This window comes from Felis catus, chromosome C1 (genome assembly GCF_018350175.1).
Source record: "Felis catus isolate Fca126 chromosome C1, F.catus_Fca126_mat1.0, whole genome shotgun sequence".
In the NCBI taxonomy this organism is placed as follows: Eukaryota; Metazoa; Chordata; class Mammalia; order Carnivora; family Felidae; genus Felis; species Felis catus.
Window position 1 is genome coordinate 23,267,515 of NC_058375.1, and position 23,350 is coordinate 23,290,864.

General features: G+C 61.0%; 1 protein-coding gene across 1 annotated transcript in view; it reads right to left on the minus strand.

The window, feature by feature from the left end:
• Nucleotides 1-1,502: 1,502 nt before the first annotated feature.
• SDC3 (syndecan 3) overlaps nt 1,503-23,350 on the minus strand; it is a 35,784-nt gene continuing 13,936 nt past the window's right edge. The window contains exons 2-5 of the mRNA XM_023260063.2: nt 10,788-10,905; nt 8,203-8,816; nt 6,087-6,378; nt 1,503-5,691 (exon numbers count right to left, since the gene is read on the minus strand). Of these exons, the coding sequence (XP_023115831.2) occupies nt 5,525-5,691; nt 6,087-6,378; nt 8,203-8,816; nt 10,788-10,905 (1,191 nt within the window). The 3' untranslated portion in view covers nt 1,503-5,524. The remainder of the gene's footprint in view (nt 5,692-6,086; nt 6,379-8,202; nt 8,817-10,787; nt 10,906-23,350) is intronic.

Consider the following 23,350-nt stretch of genomic DNA (forward strand, 5'->3'; position numbering starts at 1 on the left):
TGTTTTCTATATATTACCTCAGTTAATCTCCACCATAGTCTCCAAATACCCGCCTTATCGCCCACACTTGCATGTGAATAAACAGGCTGTGAGAGGGAGAACATTGTGCCCAAGTGCACAGCTGGGTCCACTTGACCCCAGAAGCGTGTTGTCCCCACGCCTCTGGCTGAGGGTACCAGAAGGTACCAGAAGGTACCAGAGGGTATCAGAGAAGGTGAAGGGGGCCCTGCAGGTGGGGAGACAGCTCTAGGCTGTAGGGATTCAGAAAGAGGATGCAAAGACCTTCCAGAAGCTTCCTGGAGGAGAGGCCGTGTCAAGAGCTGGGCCTTGAGTGGTGGCAGGCCAACCCCTTACGTCACAGCAGGCTCTGAACTGGGGTCCGGTTCTGTCATAAACCTCGACATAGCACCGGACTGGTCCCTTCTCCCCTTTTATAGCTGTGTGGTCCAAGGCTGTCAGGGGACCAGTGGCCTGAGGTCCCACAGCGAGGACCCAGGCCCGGGAGCTCCGTCCCAGAACTGGCAGTGAGGTGGATGGGGGTGGAGGGGGTGGCTGAGGAGAAAAGACACCCCCACCCCCAGGCTGGAGTCATTACACGGTCTCGGGCCTCTGGTTATGGCCTGTCTCCCCAGGAGGCTGTACGCACCCCGTGGGGCAGGGGCTGGGTCCGTGCTGGTGACACCTCGTCCCCCAGTTTCAGAGCAGGCACTTAAGAAACTTCAGTGAAGACAGGGAGGAAGGAACGGATCCGCAGGCCTTAGACGGCAACCCACCCCGGAAACACGGAGACCCGGTGTGAGTACCACGTCTTAAGAGAAATAAATTCCTGCAGGAAATGCTTGCCGGACACGTGGAGAGGCTTCCCTTGGAGGAGGGAAGTTCACGACCGTGACACTCACGCCTAGGGGCCATCCCGGGGCAAGAGGGCAGAGCCTGGTGTGCCCCCAGAGCACGGAGCACTATTCTTCCTCGTGGAATCCTTACCACATTCCATTTAGCGGGCGGTCACTGTCATCCCGTTTCGCAGGTGAGAGAATCGAGGCTCCGCGAGCTCAGAAGTGGCCTCTCCAGACTCACAGCTGGGAAATGTCACCTGGGCTTGAAATCAGGCCTCCCGACCCCAAAGCCGTCCGGCCTCAGTCTGATTCTGATGTCCTGTGGTCGCAACATTCTCCCTTTGTGGCCTGAAACCAGTTCTTTCCCCCTGGGCGGGGGGGGGGGGGTGACCAGAGGGCCCCCAACGCCACCACAGACTGGCCCCGGCCCAACCGCAGCCCCCAGGCGGCCTTACCACAGTCAGCTTCGTGGTTTCCTGAACATTCTCAACCAACGGTCGCTTTTACCATAATGGTTCCCGCGAGAGGCTGCCGGTCAATTTTCCTTGCTTGGGTCTCAATTTCTTCTGAAGGGTAAAGTGGCTGACGGGGTGGGGGGCGGGGGGAACCACGAGCCGCCCCTCCCCCAAAGCCTCCTTGTTTATCTCACACTCAGGCCACACTGTATCATTTCAGCTTAATTTTATTTCCTCTTATAAATGGGCACAGCACGGGAAGTGTTAAAAAAAAAAAAAAAAAAGAAAGAACAACCAAACAGAAAACAAAAACCAAACAACCAAACAGCTCCTTCACAAGGCTGGGACAGGTGAGTACCCCCCGGTGGCGGGGGGGGGGGGAGGGGGGGCAGGCACCTGGGTCTCTTTTTCCAGTCTTTTCCCTCCACTTTTCCTTAGAGATTTGGCCGTGAACTCAGGACAGGTATGGTTAATAAACAGGTTATGGGGTGGGGGCGGGGGGGAGAGAAAGGGCAGGGAAGGCTTGGGGGAGGGAAGGACAAACTCCCACCCACCCCAGGCCGGGTACGCGAAGGGTTCTGTACAGGAGAAAGGACGCATGGGAGGGACACTGTCTTCAGGGGGCTCTCTGGAGCCACACTGCCTACGAAAAGTATTTACACGTATTTGCCACGCTGTGCACTAAGCTGCCGGGTGGGCACCGGGGGGGGGGGGGGGATGCTGGACCCATCAGCCCTTAGATGGCAACTCCAGGACCCAGTCTTGGCATCTCCGTAAATCTGTACAGTTCGTGGGCTTCTATTTACAGGCAGGAGGCCTGAGGAAGCAAGTCCAGGGTGGTGGCTGTCAGGAGAAATCCGGGAGAGCCCAGGAGGTGGTGGCCACTCCGCCCCACCGGAGAAGCCAAGATAGGTTTGCTTCCTGTGCCCGGGGCCCCAGCCTGGAGGCCTGGACAGATGGCTTTGCCAGCCCCGGCGGGGATCTGGCCTGAGCACCCCAAGCCACGGACCGCAGACCTGCCTCACCCAGCCCTGGTTGCCACCCAGCCCCCTCCAGGGCTGAAGGGGACGCACCTTTCAGGAGAGGTATGCCCCTGTGGCCCCTTAGGGAGACAGAACCTGGGTTCTAGAAGTCACAGCTGGAGCGAGGGCCCGAACCCCACCTCCCGAGGCCCCAGCCACCCTCCCTGGGTGGCAGCTGAGGCCCCCGGGAGGTTCTCGGGCCACACAAGCCCCCTCCCTTTGGAATCGGCCCGGCTTCCAGGAAATGCCAGGGCCTTGCGGGACACCCTCCCTAAGCACACTGGTGTGTCTGGGAACCCATCTGCCCAGGTCCTGCTCGCATCACACCTCGTGCCCAGGCAGAGTGAGAGCCCCGCACCCACATTGCACCGAGGAGAGCCCCAGCTCATCCTTTTAACCGACCTCTCTCCTGGACTGCCCTGCCCCAGCCGGGCTGGCCGGAATGAACTTGGGCCAGTCAGACTGTGTTGTTCCACGAGGATAAAGCCTGGGCCTTGGGCTCAGGTCCAGGGCTCCATGAACAAGGCCCTTGGCCCCTTCTCTCAAACGCTAAGGACAGAGAGAAGAGGCCGTGTGCCAGAAGGCAAAGCCCCAAGTCCCAAGTTAGAAGCCAGCCCTACGTGGGGAGTCAGGCCTGCTGGGACCAGACTGGACCCCTGCAGGGGGGCCACTCCAAGCCCACTCCAGCCAGACCAAGCTCAGCTCCTCCGTCCTTGCCAGGCCCCGCCCCACCATGGGCTACATGTGGCCCATGCAGGGGTCTCCTACCCCAGGCCCACCATCCCTGGGCTCACGTCCCCTCTCCTCCATGCTCCCTGGCTTCTCAGCCTTGGCCTGCCCAGGCCTGGTCACCAGAGCTGCTGGCCCCCCCCCCACAGCAGCCCACCAGGGAGCTGCTGGGACATCAGTCCCTCCTCCCCTCGCCCTTCCACACTCCAGGGATGACTGAGGCCAGGTCGCCTCACCTTCAACAAATCATGGGCCCAGGGTGCCTCCCCTCACTCCTGCCCATCACAAAGTTTGGGACCGGCTGGGCTCCTCACAGGCCTCCAGGCCCTGCCCGGGGGGACACTGAGTCCGAAAGACAAAGCCCCAGCCCGGAAGCAGGATGGTGGAAAAGACAGGGTGTGGAAGTTCCCTGGACCCTTGCTCTCAAATGCCTCGGGCACCCCCCACCCCCCTCACCCTGCAGAAATCTGCTGCCAGGGAGTCTAGAAAAGGGAACAGAAATAAAAGCTGGGATCCTGACTTTAATCTGGGCTGAAGGTTGGGGGGGGGTGAGCACCAGCCAACCCCAACTCAGACCACATCCCGTGTCCTCAGGAGCCCCCACCAAGCACACCCTCCTCCCCCAAGGAGATTTGTGACCCCACATTTAAAATATCTACAGAAGCGGCCCCCTCGCAAGGGTAACACAGAAGGGGGAGGCGGGCCGGGGCCGGGGCCTGGGACGCCCCCCCCCCCCCCCCAGCCCCACCTGCTCTCAGCTCCCGGCCTGGGGCAGTGTGTCTGGCTGGGCTGCTTCAAGAACCATCAGCTTGTCTGGCCAGCAAGCGGGCAGGTGTCCACGGGGAGGGCCCCAGGGCGGGACCGAGGTGGGCCTGGTGAGGCCGCGGGGAGGGTGCAGGAGGCCCAGGCGACAGGGCCCACCCTCGCAGGCACTTTGGAGACTTGTGTCCTGGGAGGCAGAGTCAGCCCCTAGCTCAGAGCAGGAAAGGGTACAGGGAGACCGGGAGCCAGGCCGCACACCCCTCCCCGCCCAAGCCTTGTGGTCCTGGGTGACCCAAACCCCCTCCACATTTCCAGGAACCAGCCTGCCTTCCTCAGCAAGGCTCCTAGCTAGCGGGGGACTGGCCCCGAACTCACCCCTCGGCAAGCTACAGAGGGGAGGGGAGGGGAGCAGGCCCCACCGATGTGCAATGCCCTGGGGGGGGGGGTTGTGGCAGCATCCCCCCCCCCACTTTATTTCAGGAGAGGCAAGCAAGTGCCCGCCGGTTCCCCTGCAGCACAAGCACGGGGCTGTGCAGGGGGGAGACTGTACCTCCACGTGGGATCGTATCTGACATGCTGGGGGCGGCGGCCGCGTGGTTGGTGCTGGCGTCGTGGTGAGGGGCTGAGTGTGGCAGGGCAACTCTGGGGACCCAATATGGGCTGACTGTTCCAGCCTGACTCCACCCTCTCCGGTGAGCCCGGGAGCTGGGGACAGCCTGCCTGGTGCCACAGTGTGCATGGGGGGAGGGGGACAGAGAGAGGGGCAGGCCACACTGTCACCACCATCAGGGGACGACGACTAGTGCCTTGCATTGTTGTGAGCATTGGGGGGCGGGGGGAGGGGGGGCCGCGGGGTGAGAAACACGTGAGAATAAGCATCTTTGGAAGCATGTCTGTGACAGGTCTGCACCGGCTGGGTGAGCGGGACCGCGCAAGGTTTTGTCGTTGCGCGTCGTCGCCTTCGTGTGTGACGTCATGCGTGACCGTGTGGGAGATGGTGTCTGTGCAGAGTCCGCCTGCAAGAGGGAGGGAGGCCCAGGCAGCCCAGCCCCTCCTCACCAGTGGCTGCCAGAGCACTCCTTAGGGGCACGCTGGGATGAGGTGAGGCCTGTGGTAGGTGGGCACTGGGCAGGGGCCAGGGGAGAATGGCCCCACCACCCCAGAGAGGCCAGGGGCTGGTGACGAGAGGAACCGTCTCTCCCGGGCAGAGAGGGGCCCCGGGACGGTCGCGAGAGGCCGCAGTGTCTCGCGATGATGTCGAGGGCTGAGCTGGCCAAACGCTCGTCCTGGAAACCAGCCTGCGTGCCTCTCCGCCTCCGAAACGAGACTTCAGCTGGCCCTGGGGGGGGGGGCCAGGTTGGGGCCTGGAGCCCATCTCAAGCCCCACCCTTTCTTCTCCCAGCCAATCCGGAGCTTCCTTCCTCCTGTCCGGCCGACACGAGGTCCTGAAGCCCCAGGCTGATTGCGGGGAGGGCGGGGGGACAAGAGATGAGCTGGTAAGGGCACAGTCTAGGGCAGATGGCAGTGCCCCCTGTCCCTCAGGTAAGATCTGCGTGAGGCTGGCTGTCTGGGCAGACCCTGGGAGGGCGGGCGGAGATGAGCCGCGGCCAGACTCCCTCCCAGGCCCAGTCCCAGGCCAGGGCTGGTGGGGCCGGGCCGGGGGCTAGGCGGAGGGGTGACGCTGAGGCTACGGGAGGCACTGTGGCTCCACTAGGCTCCGCTAGGCGTAGAATTCCTCCTGCTTGTCAGGCTTCTGGTATGTGACGCTGGCCTGCTTGGGCTCCTCCAGTGTGTAGCTGCCCTCATCCTTCTTCTTCATGCGGTAGATGAGCAGCGTGACCAGGAAGGCCGCGAACAGGGCGCCCACCACCCCGCCTACAATCACAGCTGCGGAGGAAGAAGGCAGAGGTCAAGGGCTAAGGACAAGCTGGGGTCAAGCTCAGAACCTGGGGAGAGGGCAGAGGGCCCCGGGCGGGGAGGGGGCTCAGAGCCTTGAATCTGAGGCGCGGGGTGGCCAATTCTCACACGGGCAGCGCTGGCTGGCCTTCACAGACCTCGCCGGAAGGAGGATACATACGGAGGCAGGGTCAGACCCTGGGACAGGGGAAGGTCAGAGAAGGAAACAAAAGGAGGGTCTGGGGGTTGAGTCCCCAGCTTTCCCTTCCTAGGAGACGAGGCTCCTAGAAACCCCACACCCTGACCTCTTCTCGGGTCCCTAGACATCCAAACTGAGGCCCGACCAGCTGCCTCGCTCTGGGCTCCTCCCAGGCCCCAAGCCTCACCTACGAGCACCTCCTTCCGCTCTAGGATGCTCTTCTGAGGCAGCTGAGCAGCTGAGCTGCCTGGGTCGATGGCATTGTCCAGGAGGCTGGGGCCTGGGCCAGCACCCTTGGGCAGCGTCCCAGGTGGAGGTGACGGCTTGGCTGCAGCCCCGCCCACAGCCACCACCTCATTGGCCGTGTCTGGCTGTGTGGTCTCTTCCTCCGGCAGCTCAAAGTCTCCGCTGGGCCCCCCGCTCACGGGCACCTCTGGCTCATCCCGGATCGTGGTCAGGACGGACTCCGGAGTTGGGGTCTGGAGGGAGGGAGGCATGAGCCTAGGAGCCAGGCCTCAGCCCCTCCTGCCATGGGGCACCCCCCCCCCCAACCTCTGCCCAAACCTCCCCACATTCCCAGTGGGTGTGACACTTACTTAACTAAGCACTCGCTATGTGCCAGGCACTGTGCTAAACACGTTATGGGCGTTTTGCCCTCACAACACCCCCGTGAAGGAGGTACTGTTACCCCTGATTTATAGGGCTGGAAATAGGTTCAGAGAAGTTAAGTGACTTGCCAAGGACGTACAGCTAGTAAAGCAGTAGAAGCAGAACTAAAACCCACATCCACCCAATTCCAACCTCTCGGGTTTGTAACCACCCCACACCGCCTCTGTTCTCACCTGGCCACATCCTATCCCCACCCCATCTGTCACCTCCCCCTCTAGCCGCCTCTTGGTAATAACGATCATCGTTGGGAGATCGCTGTCGAATTGCTGTCTGGGGACTGCTAGGTGCTGCCTGGTCCCCAGGCCACGTACCTGGGGCAGGGATGAGGCCCTCAACCCCGGGGGTCAGTTCAAGTGTACAAGTGCAGAGTGTGATGCCCCTTGGAGGCAAGCGTCCAGGAAACCAGCCCGGCGGCTCCCACCAGGGGGAAGCAGGACCAGGGCTGGGTTTGGGGCAAGGATGTAGGTGCCTCGGGGGTGAGCAGGGCGAGGTGGGCCTGGTGCCCTGCCCTCCATCCCCTGTCACTGTTTCCCCTTCCTGCTTGGCCAGCGTCTGGGAAGTACCAGGCTGCCCCAGCTGCTCAGAGGAGCTGAGGGCAGGGTCTGCATCTGGCCGGGGCTGGGGAGTCAGAGGGGCTGAGGGGGACCTGAAAGCACCTCTCCCACCTGAGGGCCCTCCTCCCTCCGTGAGGCCGGCTGCAAAGGGCTTTTGTACCCCAATCAGTGCGACCTCCTCCCCTCCTAGCTCAGCCCACCCAGCAGGGACCAGGCTACTGCTCCCGCTTCCTTGATCCCATGCACCCGCACAGTCCTGACGTCCGCATCCTCCCCCCTTCAAACCTCCACCCCTCACCCCTAACAACCCCTCCCCCCACACGCACACACACATGCCCTGGCCTCTCTCTAGAGCCAACTGCGGGGCTCAGATGCTGACTCTGCCATCGCGGGTGAGGCCTGGTCTGCAGCAGGAGGAAGGCGCAGTGCCGCCCACAGCATGGATGCCAGGGTGAGGGAGGGCACGGGGATGCTCAGCTCTGAGCCGGCCACCCGGGCAGCACACCGCACACGTGAGCTGAGGGCTCTCCACTCCCTCGGCCTCCCCCCGCCCCCCCAGTCACCCTCAGACTAACGACAGCGATGACGGTGACCGTGACGATACCGAAGCTTCTGGCTGGTTTACCATTGCCAGGCCCCGTTTTAGGCGCTTTGGATGATTCCCGCAACACTAGGGTCTGCGTCCTATTATTTCCTCCTTCTCACAGGTGAGGAAATGGACGTACAGAAAGAATCGACGACTTTCTGAGCTCACTCCAGGATGCCTGCCCCCTGGCCCTGCACAGGCCCCTTGCCCCGCCCCCCCCAACCACGCTCTACCCGATTCTTTCCCCATCCCTATCTTGTCCCAACATCCTAAGCCCCAGGGCCAGTCTCCCTTCCATCCCCATCCACCTCGACCTCTGTCCCCATCCTGTGTTTCACGCCCCCAGCCTTGGCCCTCTGGCCTCAGCCTCTCTAGCCATGTCTGGCCCATCTCCAGACCCTCCTGGTCCCCGCCCCGCCCAGCTGCAACCTCCCTGCCCAGGCCCGACCCACCCGCCTCTGCTCTCGCTCCCTGTCTTCCCCCACACTGCTCACCTGAGCCACTTCCGTGGGTCCAGGGGCCGTGGTCCCCAGGGGCAGGGTGCTCTTCTCAGGGCTGTCAGGCTCCTGGGTGGTAGCTGGCCTGGGAAGGGCCCTTGGCCTGGAGGTAGCTGTGCTGACCAACCTGGGTGTCGGGGCCTCTGTGTCCAAGACAGCCACCGTGGTGGGAGGCGAGGGCGCCGCTGGGGTGGTGGCCCGGGCCGTGGCCGCCGTGGTCAGCGGAAGAGGCAGAAGCCTCTGTGCACCGGTGGTCCTTATGACAGAAGTGATGGCCGTGGAAGGGGGTGCCGCGGGGATGCTGGGGGCGGCGGTGGCCACCGTGGCGGGCACCGTGGCCACGGTCAGGGCCCCCGCGGTCGTGGCAGCAGTGGTAGCCGTGGGCATGGAGACGGTGGTGGCTCTCTGGCTGGGCTCTTCCGGGACCTCTGTCACCACCGGGGGGCTGGTGGCTGGCTCCGGGGTGGGGTGCTCGGAGGGGAGCTCTTCAAACGGGGTGCCCACGGGCTGGATGTCCATGGTGGGCGGCACCGCGGGTGTGGTGGACACTGCCGTGGCCACATCTGGGCTGAACCGCATGGCTGTCTCAATGCCCGACTCCTGCTCGAAGTCTGAGGGGGTGGGGAAGAGGAGAGAGCTAGGGAGCTGGCTGATCGTGAGGGCAGGAGGGTCCCAGGTAAGCAATGGCCACCAAGATGGGGCGGATCCCAGCCCTCACTCCATGCAATTTCCCCGGGACAAGATGAGGGAAAGACGTAAGGCACAGCCTGCCCACAGGTCAACAGCTGGTCGGCGGCTGGTGCATGTTCCCTAAGCCTTCCCTGCCTAGCCAAAAATTCCTTGGGGGGTGGGGGCAGGGGAGGGAGGGCACCTCTTCCAGGAAGTCTTCTCTGATTTTTCCAGACCTAGTGGCAGCCTAAAAGCCCTACGGGCTGCAGATCTTGCTAACAGCTGGGGGAAGCAGGGGAGTGGCATTCTGGGAAAAGCCAGGCCTAGATAAACCCCCGCCATTAGCATGAGGCGCTTAAGGGCTTCTCTGGAGGCACAGGCCACAGGAAGACAGCAAGGAGGAGAAGGAGCCCTTCCTACAGGGAAATGCTTGAGCAATCTGGCGGACTCTGAGCCAGGACAAGTGAAGGGGCCCGGGAGGAAATAGGGGACAGAGAGAGAGAGAGAGAGAGAAGGTGCAGCCCACTCCCTGGGCCCCTGATCAGGCAGAGGAGGGGTGGAGAGCAGCCAGAGAGGTTCAGGAGTAGAGACATGACCCAGCAGAGATAGATTTTACGAAGATTAAGTTGCAAGAGGCTTACATGGAGTAGGGCTAAAGCGGGGAGACTAGAGGTAGAGGACTGTGGGTGGCCAGGCCCATAGCACAGAGACCTCCTACCATCCCATCAGACCGCCTTGTCCTCTCACAGGGCCCAATCTCAGCACATACCCCTTTTTAAAAAAAAAAGAAAAGTCATCTTGGGGCACCTGCGTGGCTCAGTCGGTTAAATGTCCGACTTCGGCTCAGGTCACGATCTCGAAGTTCGTGAGTTTGAGCCCCGCCACGGGCTCTGCGCTGACAGTGTGGAGCCTGCTAGGGATTTTCTCTCACTCGCTCTCTCTCTGCCCCTACCCCCCCCCTTGCGCTCTCTCGCTCTCTCAAAATAAATAAATGAATTAAAAAAAAAAAAGTAATCTCAACACCCAAAGCGGGGCTCCGACTCAAGACCCCGAGATCAAGAGTCACAGCTCTTCCGACTGAGCCAGCCAGGTGCCCCGAACACACACCCCTTTTTTCTACCATTTTTAGAACTCCTCCCCTGTTCCAGACCCTGACATCTTACGCTAAAGCCTTCCAGAGGCTCTGAGAAGAAGGCATAGCTCTTCTATCATTCCCAGGTGAGAACACAGGGACTCAGAGGGGGAGAGTGGCTGAAGGTAGCACAGGTTTTAAGCGCCGAAGCTGGGATTCAAACCAGGGGTGCGGGGGCAACCTCCCTCACCTCACACTACTCTCCTGGCCTTTCCCAGGCCACAGAACTGGGCTGTCCCAGGCACTGGTGGAGGCGTCTGCCCCTTTCCACCGCTCCCTGAACTCTACCCTGGGCCACAGCTGACTGGACAGGAAGGGGGCCACCTGACCCAAGCGGAGTCAGTCAAATGGTTTCTGCTGAGGACGCGCCCCTGCAGATCCGAGAAGTGACTACTAAGTTCCTCCAAGAGGTCAGGGCAGTACTGAAAATTGGGTTCCTGAGGGGCGTCCGTGCTCCCCAGCAGAGGCGGGAGGTCTTCAGGGAGATGCAAACAGTGCAGAGAGAACCGCGGGGAGCGGCGAGTCCCGAGCTCTAAGGTCTCAAAGCCCTGGCGACAGCCCCGGGAGGACGGGCTGCCCTTCCCCGTGCTTGCGGCCCAGAAGCTTCCCCTGCCTGACCACCCCACCCCCCACCCCGGCCCCTCACCCCCACCATGGAAACCAGCCTGCATAGGCCCCTGTTCCCAGTGATCCCAGAGCCTTGGGTGGGGCACCGGAGGCAGACAGCACTGCCCAGGCACAGCGCAAGGGTTGGGGGGGGGGGGGGGAGGCGGGTACTTACAGCCCGAGCCGGACCCCGAGTAGAGGTCGTCCAGCTCGTCATCGGGGAAGGAGTCGTCATCCCCAGAGCCCTCCAGGTCCACGGGCCTCTCGAAGTTCTCACTGCGCCAGCGCTGAGCCTGAGGAAGGCAGAGGCGGGCACAGAGCTCAGCACCTGCGGCCCGGACGTGCCCAGAGGGACAGCAGACACATCCGTGGGCCAAGCGACTGAGGAACAGCGTCAGGCGTGGCCACCACATTGGCCAACAGGGCCAGGGCGGGCCTGAATACCACCTCCTGGTCCCCCCCAGAGGCTAGGACAGCAGCCCCACCTTCCTGCCCCCACCGGGGACCCGGACCACTCCCAGACGCCCTGATCAGAACTGCTGGGCGGCACACCGGGGGTCTAGAGCCAGAACGCTGGATGAGTCCCGCCTTCCTCACTTACTAAACGTGTGACCGCTCTGTACTCAGTACCCACAGTGGAGCCGCGAGCACACGGCGTGCGGATGTGTGTGTGGTGCCCGGGACGCCTGGCGGGACTCTTGGCGTGGCCACGGTCATCAGCCCCGTTCTGCAGAGGAGGCAGCTGAGGCCCACCCAGCTGCCCTAGGTCACCAGAGAGCACGTGACACGACGAGATTCAGACTCTGCTGGGGACCCAATCGAAGTCTCAAAGGCAATGCGATTAGTTGGACACAGGGTTTAGGGAGACGAGGGGCTTTGGGAGGGGGGTACTTTGGGTAAGAGTGGGGAGGCGGAGGGAGAGAAGGGAGTGTAGATTCCAGCCCTGGCCCTGGGTCCTCCCCAAACCAGGATGGTGGCCTACCTCCCCACCCCGAGGATCTCGATGCCCGAGTCAGCTGAGGGCCCAAAAGCCAATTCCACCTCAGGAGGGGTGCGAGGGGCTCCTTGCAGGAGTCTGGGGACAGACTCCTCCCAGTGTCAGAAGCTGGGGAGGCCCGGGGCTGGGGCCGTCCCTCCCCACTGCAACCCTGGAGGACGGCCAGCACAAGGGGCAAGCAAGGCAGGAGTCCCTCCCCCTCCAAGGGGGCAGCCGGGGCCCCATCCCCTGCTACACTTCTGACCCTGGCTCCAAGCCAAGTCAAGCCACAGTCCCTGCCCCTGAGGGCTTTCTCCAGGAAAGTGAGACGGATCTGGAGGGATTAGCGCTTGGGGCTGAAACAACGGAACAAGAGAGAAAGGCATCTCCAGCAGAGGGAAGAGAAAGAAATACGCCAAGTCTCCGAGGTGGGGAAGTGCAGCCCGTGTTCCCCGGGCTGGCCATGCCCGCCCTCCAGCCTCATCCGGGGTCCCTCTGCACCCCCCCAATTGCTGGATTCCAGCCATGCTGGCAGCTCTCTATTCCCGGAATGTGCCTGGTCTCTCCTGTCCACTCATGCTGTTCCCTCCGCCCAGAACACTCTTCCTTCCCATCCCCTCATCGTCCAATGTCTGGCCAGCGAACCTCCACTCTACTTCCTTCGAGAAGCCCCACCCTATTCTGATCTTTCCGAGGATCCTATGGTTCTGAATTCACGCCTATCACCACTTGTGAGCTGGGTCTGCTTGGGTGACAGCCCGCCCTACAGAACTACATCTCGATGGATGGAGGCGGGACCTTGCTCGGCACATAGTAGGTATTCAGGAAATGCCTGTTAAGAAACGGGGTTGAGCTGGGAGATGGGACTAGTGCCCGGGGCAGGGGCGGGCTGGAGCTGTAGCTGGGGAAGCCCCATCACAGGGGGCTTTCAGCGACCAACTGACAACTCCATCCTGGAAACCGGTTCCTTTCCATCCTGCCCGCACGTCAGAATATCGTGAACACTGAACTCGGTGGTTCAGCAGATCTGAGGGACAGTCTGAGCATTCGCACTGTCTGACCGACGTGGGAACCACGAAAGGAGCGTGGAGCAGGAAGGGGACCGGGCCAGCGCCGTGAGCCGGTCCTCAGCCCCCTGACGGGCCCCCTTCTGGGGTTTGCACACAGCTAGAGAGGACCCCAACCCTGGCTTCCTGCCCTAGCCTCGACCACCTGCTCCGCAGCCCTCCCCAGGCCAGCCGGGGCAAGAGGCCAGGGCAGCAAGCCAGGAGATGCCCTCCGTCCTGCCACCCCACCCCTGTTACCACACACACACACACACACACACACACACACACACACACGCAAAGTAATGAATTAATCAGTATTTACTTGCTACCAATGAGTCATGGAGTGGAACAATTAGTGTAATTGCTCCCGTGACTAATTGCTGGGTCTTTCTCGCTTTCAGACATTCCAGGAGCTCAGAGCAGCTATCATCCGACTTGCCCCAGCTCCCATCTCTGCCCCTGCTGCCCAAAAGAACGAACCCCCAGGACCCCCGGTGAGGGAAACAGAAGGCTCCCTGTACCACCAGCCTCTTCAAGCTGGGCCAGCCAAGCTGGAGTCCCTTGGAGACGTTCTGCCTAATTCTTAGGCAAGCAGCCAGGAGCCAGAGATGTGCAATTCCTGTTCAGGGCCACACAGCAGGACAGCGCACTTGGGAGTGGAGCTGTCTTCACTGTCTTTCCATCCTTCCAGGAAAGGCCAGAGAGGAGCCGGGACGAGGGGTTCTAAGAAGTCTGAGGTCCCCGGGGGGTGCCCAAACTGGAGTCAACATGGGAACCAAAATAGGGAGTCCTCATGATTCTTGGGTGACCAATGCCATGCAATAGCCCCTAACAATCTGCTCCCGGAAGGGCCTGCCCAAATCCAAAGACTCGCCCCAAAGCCACACAGACTCTTGAAATGATACTCCCAGAGACAGAGAGAGAACATACACAGACACACCCTGATGCACACACCCTTAGGCAGCCTCAGAGAGGCACCTTGCATTGGCACGCCTTTGGGTACAAAGAGGGCCACGCATCGGGGGCAGGCACTGGGCGGGGGGGGCACACGGTGCAGCTCTGAGGCCCCGAGACAAGCATGGAGCCTCTTGTGAACCCATCAGCCTCCACTCAGGTAGCTCTCACCTAGATACTATTCATCCCTAGCTCAGTAGCCATCGACATGACAACCGTTACCATGGCGACCATCTCCTCCATGCTAAGGACCAGGAGCTCCAGCTTCCCACAGAGATGGAGGGGGGCAGGAGAGGGAAAGATAGTGGAAGAATAGAGAGGACGACGGGGAGGGGGGAGGGGGGAGGCGCAGGGCAGAGGGAAGCCAGGGGTCAGAGGGGCACAGGGGGGAGGCGGAGGGGGCAGTGCAGGGAGGACGCGGTGAGCGGGCGAGTGAGAGAGAAAGCAGGAAGGCGAGAGTGGCAGGCGCGGGGAGCGAATTCTCTCACATCTTAATTTAGCCTCGCGCGCAATCAGACAGAGCTGGGGAAGGGGCCACTTCAGTGATTTTCCAAACCCGCATCCAAGAGAACATCCTTTCTGCATAGTAAGTGGCCCCCAGACGAGGTGGAAGGAGGGGTGGCCAACAGCCCGGTCACCCCTGAACTCGTCCTGGGAAGCTTCATGCAAGGGACACCTGTGGGGGTGGGGGTAGGGGGATGCAGGATGCCATCTTGCCCAGCCCCCTCCCCCCCCAGCCAGCTGAATGCCAGCCTGACCCCTCCCTGGGCCAGCTGGAGGGGCCGGAACTCAGTGGGTGCCCCCCAGAAACACTGCAGGGGTGCTGGTGGCTGCAGCTCCCAGGGGACCAGGAGGAGGAGGGAGGAAAGAGATGGGGGCCGGGAGCTGAGCCTGGGAGGCAGCAGGGAAAGACTCAGAAGTCACAAAGTGCTAGGGGAGAATGGTGACAACAGCCTTCGACCCCCAAACGACCTCTCCATTTGCATAATTCCATGCATAATTAGCATACTTATCCATGCCATCCCCTGAAAGGAGAACTGAATCCGAAGGCCCCAGGACCCTGTGGCCTGCCCCTGCCCCCCACTGCGCCCCACCTCTGGGTAAACCCCCCCTCATGCTTGACAAACGCATCCACGCGCCTAACACACCCACACACTGCAGCCAGCAGGCAATCCCGCACCCTCATGCACATGCGCACACACACACACACACACACACACACACACACACACACACACCATGCAGGCTTCCTTTCTGGGTACAAACAAGCATACACAACGCTGGGGTGAGCCCTTCCCAAGGGGCTGCCACCTGGGGGAAGGGGGGGACGGACCCAAATCAGGTGGACCTCAGGTATGTCTCCTCCCCTCTGAGTGCAGGGGTGCATTCAGGGAGAAAGCCAGGGAGCCTCCCACTGCCCCCAGCCTCCTTCCCAGACTCGAAGTCTGGGGTCTCTCAGGCCCAGCCCCTATCACCTGCCCTCCCCCATCAAGAGCATTCCCTGAGAAACAGGAAAGCACAGAGGTGAAGCCGGAATGGATCGGCCGCTCCCCTCGCTACCCGTGGGACATCAGGCAAGCCTCTGAGTCTCTCAGCACCTCAGCCTTCTCATCTGTGAAATGGGGATGCCGCTAATAGTGCGTTGCTCCTCTAGCTGCTCTGGGAATCAAATACTATCACGCAGGTAACGGGTTGAGCACAGGACCCAACATCCAGAGTTGGATAAATGGACGTAGTTGCAGCTAGTGTCCCTTATGCGCTCAGCGTTCCGTGATCCTTTCCGAAGATTTTACTTCATTCAAGCCTCGCCATCCTCGCGGTGGGAAATAGAATCGGGACGGTCACACCCAGGCTGCGGATGCCCAGAGAGGTCAAGAGGCCCTGCCAAGGCCACACAGCAGGGGAGGGTGCAGAGAGAAGAAAAAGAGAGGCTGGATGAGCGGGGAGAAAGGGTAAGGTACAGAAACAGACGCAGACACACAAATTAGGTCAGCTGGCGGGGGGCCAGGAGCCCAGCACCCCTGAGCACTGCTAATCGTGCCGCAAAAGCTAAGAATAAAATCAAGTATAATTAATTCTGCCCAAGCTTCCTGCCCTGCATGAGCCAGACTCAGGCGCCCTGCTCTCGGGGACTAGAGGCGTGTGAGCAGGAGTTGGGAGCCCAGCTCTAGATTCAGACAGCCCTGGGTTCAAGTCCAGCTCGGCTTACTTGCTGGCTGACTCTGGGCAAGTTACTTAACCTCTCTGAGCCTCTCTTCGGTCACACGGGGACACTAGTAACACAGGTGGCACAGAATAATTGGAGGTCAGCCTTACCACGGCACGTTTCCCACCTCGGTCCACACCTCAAGGCCAAACTAGGCCTCAGGGATCACGGGGTTCTACCCTTTCTTCTTACCGATGTGAACACTGAGGCTCAGAGAGAGGAAGGGCTTGCATCACCCCAGTGCCTGCTAAGAGGGGTGGGGGTGGGGACCGAGCCTGCCAAGCGGCACTCAGGAAAGTCAAGGGATCCGTCCAGGGACACGCAGTGACGTAACCACTAGCTGGTGGGAGCAGGGTGGTCTCGGCAGAGCCCCCTGGATCCCCACAGGCTCTGTCCCCACCGGTCCCTGTCCCCAGAAGGCCCTCCGTCCTGTGAGAACTCAGTGCCCCTCACGCTCACCAGCTCCAACCCGGAGACCCAGAGCGTCACGGCAGGAATGTGGGCCGGGGCCAGGCTCTGGGCAGCAGGACAGCTGAGGGGGGCTCACAATGGAGAGCCGGGACCAGGAAGGGGGACGCCTCGGTCCCCACCCCCTTGCCAGTCCACAGCTGCCCTGGCTGGGAACCCAGCACCCGCCACATTCGCTTGCTGCTGGAGGGGTGAGGGGCATGAGGGTGGCACCTGCTGGGGAAGGGGCCACAGAGCCCAAGGGCCAGAGAGAAGGGCGTGGGGGAGGGGCAGGGGGGGAGGGGCAGAGAAGGCCCAGGCTAAACTTGACAGACCCCCCCACCCCCACCCCGCCACACACACACACACACACACACGCACACACACACACACACACACACACCAAACAGTCAGCAAAGCACAGAGGCGTACCCTGTCCCACCGCCCTTATTCCAGAAGCCTACTTCCAATCTCCCACCAGGGCAGCTCAGGGAGCGGGGAAAACACCCCTGTGCCCCTCCCCCACCTCCCCGGAATCCCCCTTCCCCTGGGCAGCACTACCCCTGCCCACACCCCCCCAGGGCGCCCCGGAGAGCAAGCAACTCCCAGCTCCGGAGGCCACAGCCTCTGAGCCCCAGACCAGCCCCCTTCTCCGTACTTCCCGATGCCTCACTCGCTCGGTGCTCTAAGGGCCTTTCTGACTCTGACACTCTGGGCAGTCGGGAACCCAGTCCTCCAGTTCAAGAGACCCGGGGAAATGCTACCGATGACAAGTGGAAACAACCGACCTTCCCAACAGAGGACTAGTTAAATAAATGAAGGCATAACCATAACATGGAATATTATGTAGCTATCAATAATTGAGTCTTCATAAGCCCGCGCTGTCTTTTCTCAGGCCATTAAAAAGGCATGAATGGGGAACAGAAGGTTTTTGTTTTTTACTTGCTTCAAAGAATATTTAAGGACAGAGGAGAATGCACGCGTTGGTTGTCAGGAGGCAATGCGGCTCGGCTATTGATGGGATCGTACAGATGGTTCTGTCTCTCAATACCTGGGTGACCTTGGGCAGGTATTTAACTCTCTCGGCCCGGTTTTCCTGGTAAACAAAGATAATAACCCACTCCGGGTGCACAGGAGACTCTGACACATTAACGAATCGCTCAGTGAACGCTGGCGATGAATACTATTATCATCGTTCAGTTTAGGAAACAAGTTAGAAAAAACTAGACAACACGATCCTGCTTTAAAGAACGCCCTACCAAAGTGGATTTCTAAACACCGAATCCTACTAAGGCTTTCCAGAAACTCTCTGGGTGCTGGGATGACAGGCAGTGTTTCATTTTTTCCCCTCAGGACCTGTCTGTATTTTCCAAATGTTCTATGATAAACTCAGAGTCCTTTGATTACTAGAAACAGCACGTTCTTGGGGCGCCTGGGCGGCTCAGTCGGTTTAAGCATCTGACTCTTGATTTCGACTCAGGCCAAGATCTCACGGTCTCTGGGATCGAGCCCCGCATCGGGCTCTGTGCTGACAGCATGGGGCCTGCTTGGGATTCTCTCTCTCCCTCTCGTCTCTCTCTGCCCCTCCCCTGCTTACACGTGTGTGTGCTCTCCCTCTCTCTCAAAATAAATAAATAAAGAGCACATTCTTTCTGTGTCCCCATCCCTGCCGCTCTCCAGTCTGGCAATTCCTGGGCCCCTTCATCCTGCAGAGACCCCACCAGTAAGCTGGTCCCAGAGGACGCTCGTGGGCAGACAGAAGGACACGCAGGACAGAAGGGAAGGACACAAGAGCCCGGTGGAGCCGGCACAGCCTGGGCAACACGTCTCAGCACCGACGGGATGGCTTGGCGGGGCCCGCTCCCTCCCCAGGCCCGGAAACGTCTGGGGGTAGGCTGGCCCGGACACCCACTCACCCTCCGTCTCCTGCCAGCCCAGCTCCTGGCCCTGTCATCCCCGTGTCGGTCCCGGCTGGGGGTGCAGGCTGGCCACCGTTCAGCTGCCCACCATGCAGCCTCCGTCCAGACCCTGGGCAAAGCAGCCCCCCCCCCAACCCCGGGCTGGGACGCCCCGTCATCGCTCCGCCAGCCCCAGCCACCTGCCTTGTCCAGTGCCACCCTCTTGGCCATCCTGACTCACACTGCTCGTTTGTTCCTGTCCCCAAGCCGGTGCCTGAAAGCAGGGCCACCCACTGAGACCTCCTCCCCCAGCTGCCTACCCCTCCTGTTCCCCCCACCTAAACCCTTCAAGGTGCCGGGGATGGCGAGACACTCTCAGGCCAGCAGGGGCACAGCAGGACTTGAACCCCAGCCTCACTGACACCAGATCCTGGGCTCAGGGAATTCCTGACCCCCGGAGCAGGCGCGCAGATTATCCCAGTTTGTCACGTGATACTCGTTTCCCCGGGCATTTTTCCAGACGAGGCCTGGGCCTTTCCGTTCCCTTACCATGGACAAGAGTTGGCGGCCACGGAGGGAGCGCTCAGTACGTGCCAGACTCTCTCTATGCACCTCACCTCGGTTCTCTTCCCAGACAGCTTCCCGGCGAAGGGTTATTATCCCCAGTTCACAGGTGCGCATCCCAAAGTTCAGAGAGGTAAAGCAACTGACTTGAGGTCACACGGCAGCGGCGGGGGCCAGATTTGAACCCAGGATTAGCCGAACCGCGAAGACCACATTCTTTGTACTACAGCATACGCCTACTCCCTGCCCCACCAGAAAGTTCCTCAGGGGTGGGACCACACCACCACCAGTCCCCCCACCTCCGCACAGCACCCTGTACAGGCACCGACAGACAGACAGACTGGACGTCTGGGGATGAACAGACATGAAGGGTAAGTCCTCCCCGGACAGACGGCGCGGCTCAGGTGAGCAGCCCCACCCGTCACCCCATGACTCACCAGCAGTTGCCTCGGGGACGGAGTCCCCAGCCTCTGCAAAAATCCCCGCCAACGATCAAGGGGACTGGGCCTGCCTCCCCACTCCTGAGGCCCACACGCCTCCAAGGAACAAGCCAGCATGGGGGTCAGATGTTCCAGTCCGGACTCCCAGAGAGCCCCGGTCAAGCGCTCTCACCTCGCTGGGCCTCAGTTTGCCCTTGACCAGGTCTGGCAAGGCCACTCCTGTGTTCCCAGGGCCCAGGGTATTTCTGGAACACAGCCAGCTTCCATCAATACTTGTTCAATGGATCCCGTAAACGGGATCACCCTCAACAGACCCACGCCACCCACGTCCCGCCCCCAATCACTATGTGATCCTGCGTGGGGCCCCGTCCTCTGGCCTCAGTCTCCCCACACCTAAAACCAGGGGGCGGGACAAAGGTTCTCCCTGGTCCCTCCAAAAGCCAACCGGGAGGACTCCAACTGAGCTGGGAGGAGGGACGAGAAACAGACTCATCCCAGCATTTTTTTTTTTTTCATAAAATCACTATGCAAATTATATGCAAAACCCTGCAGATTAGCAGGCTCCCAGTGGAACCTTCGATTTCAGCCGCTTTACAACCGGGCCCCGGGCTGGGGGGGGGGAAGCAGCATTTACTGAGCATCTGCTAAATGCCAGGCTCCTTACACGGAGTCAGGCGAAAGGGTCCTCCTTACTCCCTAGACAGGTCAGACGACTTGCTGGAGGTCACAGAGAACACAGGCCATGAGTCAGAATGGTGGGGGGGTGGGGGGGGCGGCCAAGGCAGGTGGAAGTGAGGCCTGGGGGTGGGGAAGGCGCTGGGCGAGCACATAGAGGTCCCAGGGCCACGTGCCTGGTTCTCATGCCCACAGAACCTGGAAGAAGCCCAGCCCAATGGGCAGGATCCTCAGCCCGATCTTGGGGGCCACCTGAAGCCAGGTGACCCCCAGCCCTCCCCCGAGAAACTGAACAGACCCTGGAGGCAGCCCAAGGCAGGCCCAGCCCTTCCAGCTGTCCTGGGAAACCTCATAGCTCCGCCATCCTCCCCGGAACCTCTCAGGCACGTGCCAGCATGCACCCTGAGGACACACGGCGCACACACACACCCGCAAAGTGTCCCCATCTGCGTGAGTCCAAGCCCAGCCTCCTCGCGGACCCGGGCTGTGGGCCCCCTCACCGTCCCATCTGCTGTGTTATTTATAACTCACACATGGTGGAGACGCCACGCCCCCCCGCCCCCCAGCCCTGAGCTGTCCCACCGGCTTCTGAACTGCTCCGCTCCAAGGGATGGAATGAGCCAGACTCAGGTAGTGAGCCACGCGGGTCCACCACGGCCGCTGCCCAGATGGGAGAGTGGGGTGCAAAGAATCAAGACCAAAAGACCGGGGCGGGCAGGGGGGCATGGCAGGGCCCCAGCCCGAGATGACCCTCTGTGCGGCACTATGGGTTTGACCGGGAAAGGGGAGGAGCAGACAGGTGCCCAGGCTCTCCCCCCCCCCCCCCATCTCCTGAGTCCCAGGACACCAGGCAGGGCCTTGCAGTGAGCAGGAGTCCTGAAGCTAGATTGCTCGGATCCAAATCCCAGCACCGGCCCCCGGGGAGCTGTGTGATCCTGCGCAAATAAGCCCACCTCTCTGAGCCCCCGTTGCTTCTCCTACTAAATGGGCATAAGAATAGAACCAACCTCAAAGCATTGGGAGGATTAAGTGAGATTATCCAAACAGGTTCTTGGCCCAAAGCCCTGCTACTTCTCAGCTCGGTGACCTTGGGGCAAGCTGCCTGGCCCTGAAGCTCAGTTTTCCCGTCTGCAAATGAGACCATACAGCCCAGGGGGTCGTGAGGACTGAAGCAATGGCAGTGACACACGGGAGGTCATCAGCACACACAGATTCTCTTTTCCTCTGCTCTCAGGGGCCCCCGTGATTCCTGACCACCCCCAGGTTCCACCCCGGGTCGTCTTTATCGCCCGCCCCTCGGCGCACAGAGGTTTTTGGAGACACTGTGCCACTGAATCCAAACAGCTCCTCAAGGGGCAAGTCCTCCCCCTGACTCTGCAGCGAGCACCCCGCCTCGTCAAATATAGATGCTCCATAAATACCCGAGGGACGGACGGATGCGAGAGTGAAGGTGACCAGAAAGCCGGGAAATAACAAGGGCTGGCGAGGCGACTGGAGCCTCACGCGCCGGCGGGGATCAACACCGGGGTGGCCGCTTTGCAAAAATGGTCTGGCAGCTTCTCAAAACGTGAAACGGAGAGTTACAGATGAGCCAGTAATTCGACGCCTGGGGTGTGTATCCAAGGGAAGCGAAAGCATATGTCCACATACATTAAAATATACATATATGTATATATACATATATATGGGGCGCCTGGGTGGCTCAGTTGGTTGGGCGTCTGACTATGGCTCGGGTCATGATCTCGCGGTCTGTGAGTTCGAGCCCCGCATCGGGCTCTGTGCCGGCAGCTCGGAGCCTGGTGCCCGCTTCCGATTCTGTGTCTCCCTCTCTCTCTGCCCCTCCCCCGCTCGCGCTCTGTGTCTTTCTCTCTCGATGATAAATAAACATTAAAAAAAAAATAGCAGCATTATTCATAATAGGCAGACAGCGGCCAAACCCAGGTGCCCATTAACTGATAGATAAATAAAAGATGGCACGTCCACACGGAGGGACGTTGCTCCACAGAGAAGGGGGCGAGGTTCTGGTGCACGCTCCCGCGCGGGCGGACCTGAACTACGTATGTGACGACAAGTCAAGGAAGCCAGTCACAAAAGACCACATGTTGCGCGACTGCACTCGTAGGAAACGTCCAAGGAAGGCAAATCCGTAGAAGTGAAAGCAGAAGTGACTGCTTAGGGCCAGTGGACTGGGGACAAAGGTGGAGTGACTGCTAAACGGGACAGGCTTTCTTTGGGGGCTGCTAAAAATATATAAAATCGGTGACGGCTGTGTAACCCTGTACTCAAAACCACTGAACTGGATGCTTTGGATGGGTGAATTGTATGGCAGGGGAGTTCAATCTCAATAAAGCTGTTGTTTGTCGGGGGTGAGTGGGGGGGAGAGAATGAATGGGAGATTGAGGCTCAGGGAGGGTAAGAAACTTGCCCAGGGTCACACAGCAGAGCCTAAACTCAAATACTCAGATGGGAAAGGAGGTGAGCAGCAAAGCTCACCTCCTCTGCCATCTGAGTATCCCCCAACTAAGCCCCGGGTGAAGCCTCCCGAGCCCTCACCCCCAGGAGGGCACACACTGACTCTGCCGACCGCAGTGGGACAGGCCCAGCGTGGCAGCTACCTCCTCTGCTCTTGTCAAAGGCCACTTTGCAGGTGGGACCACAGGGAGGGGGCAGGCCTGGCCCAGAGTGACCCAGGAGAAGGGAGGCAGCTCCAAAGTCAGGCTGGCTGCCCCCCTCCCCCCCCAGACCCCAGTGCCCCACCTCAAGCCCTCCGCGGTTCTGGGGTGCCCTCTGTCCGTGCCCAGACTCCTGGTTGCCCTCAGGGAGGGGCATAAGGATGTGGCCCTGCCAGGAGAGGGGGCAGGGCTCAGAGGTAAAGCACACCTGAATGTGAAGACGAGCCCATCAGTCCCCCGCCCCCGGTGGCCGTCTAAAGCAATGTTGACGGCAGACATGTCTCCAGGACCCATCCCTCACCCCGTGTCCCGCTCCACGTGGCTCCCCGGTACCAGTCCCCGCCCATCTCAGCTGGCGGCCACCATCACCCACCCACCCACCCCGCAGGCTGGTGTCCACTCTCTGTTCTCCACACAGCCGCCCACCTGTCCCGAGGGCCGGGCCTGTGTCTGGCAGGTGCCCCGTGTCCCCCAGACACCCCTACCAGGGTGAACTCAGTCACGGTGCTTGCACCCGCATAGTCCACTGCTTCCGGTCCACCGCCGCACCAAGCTTCCCCGTCCCTGGCTCCGGCCCCCCATCCGGTCCCTAAGAGGGGAAGGGGTGACCTACCTCACAGAGCCTTGCGCAGCAGGGGCCGCCAAGGATCCCGAGGAGGGGAAGCCAAAACCTCCGCCAGGACCCCCTGGCCCTCAGTCCCAACCGTGGCGCGGAGGGTTCCAGAGACAACCCCGGGGCCCCACGTGCCCTGCCCTGACATCATCCAGGGGCCTCCCGTGGGTCCGGCACATCCCTGTGTCCAGCCAGCCCGTCTTCAGTCCACCGCCAAAAGGCAGAACCCTCTCCCCCCGCGCTC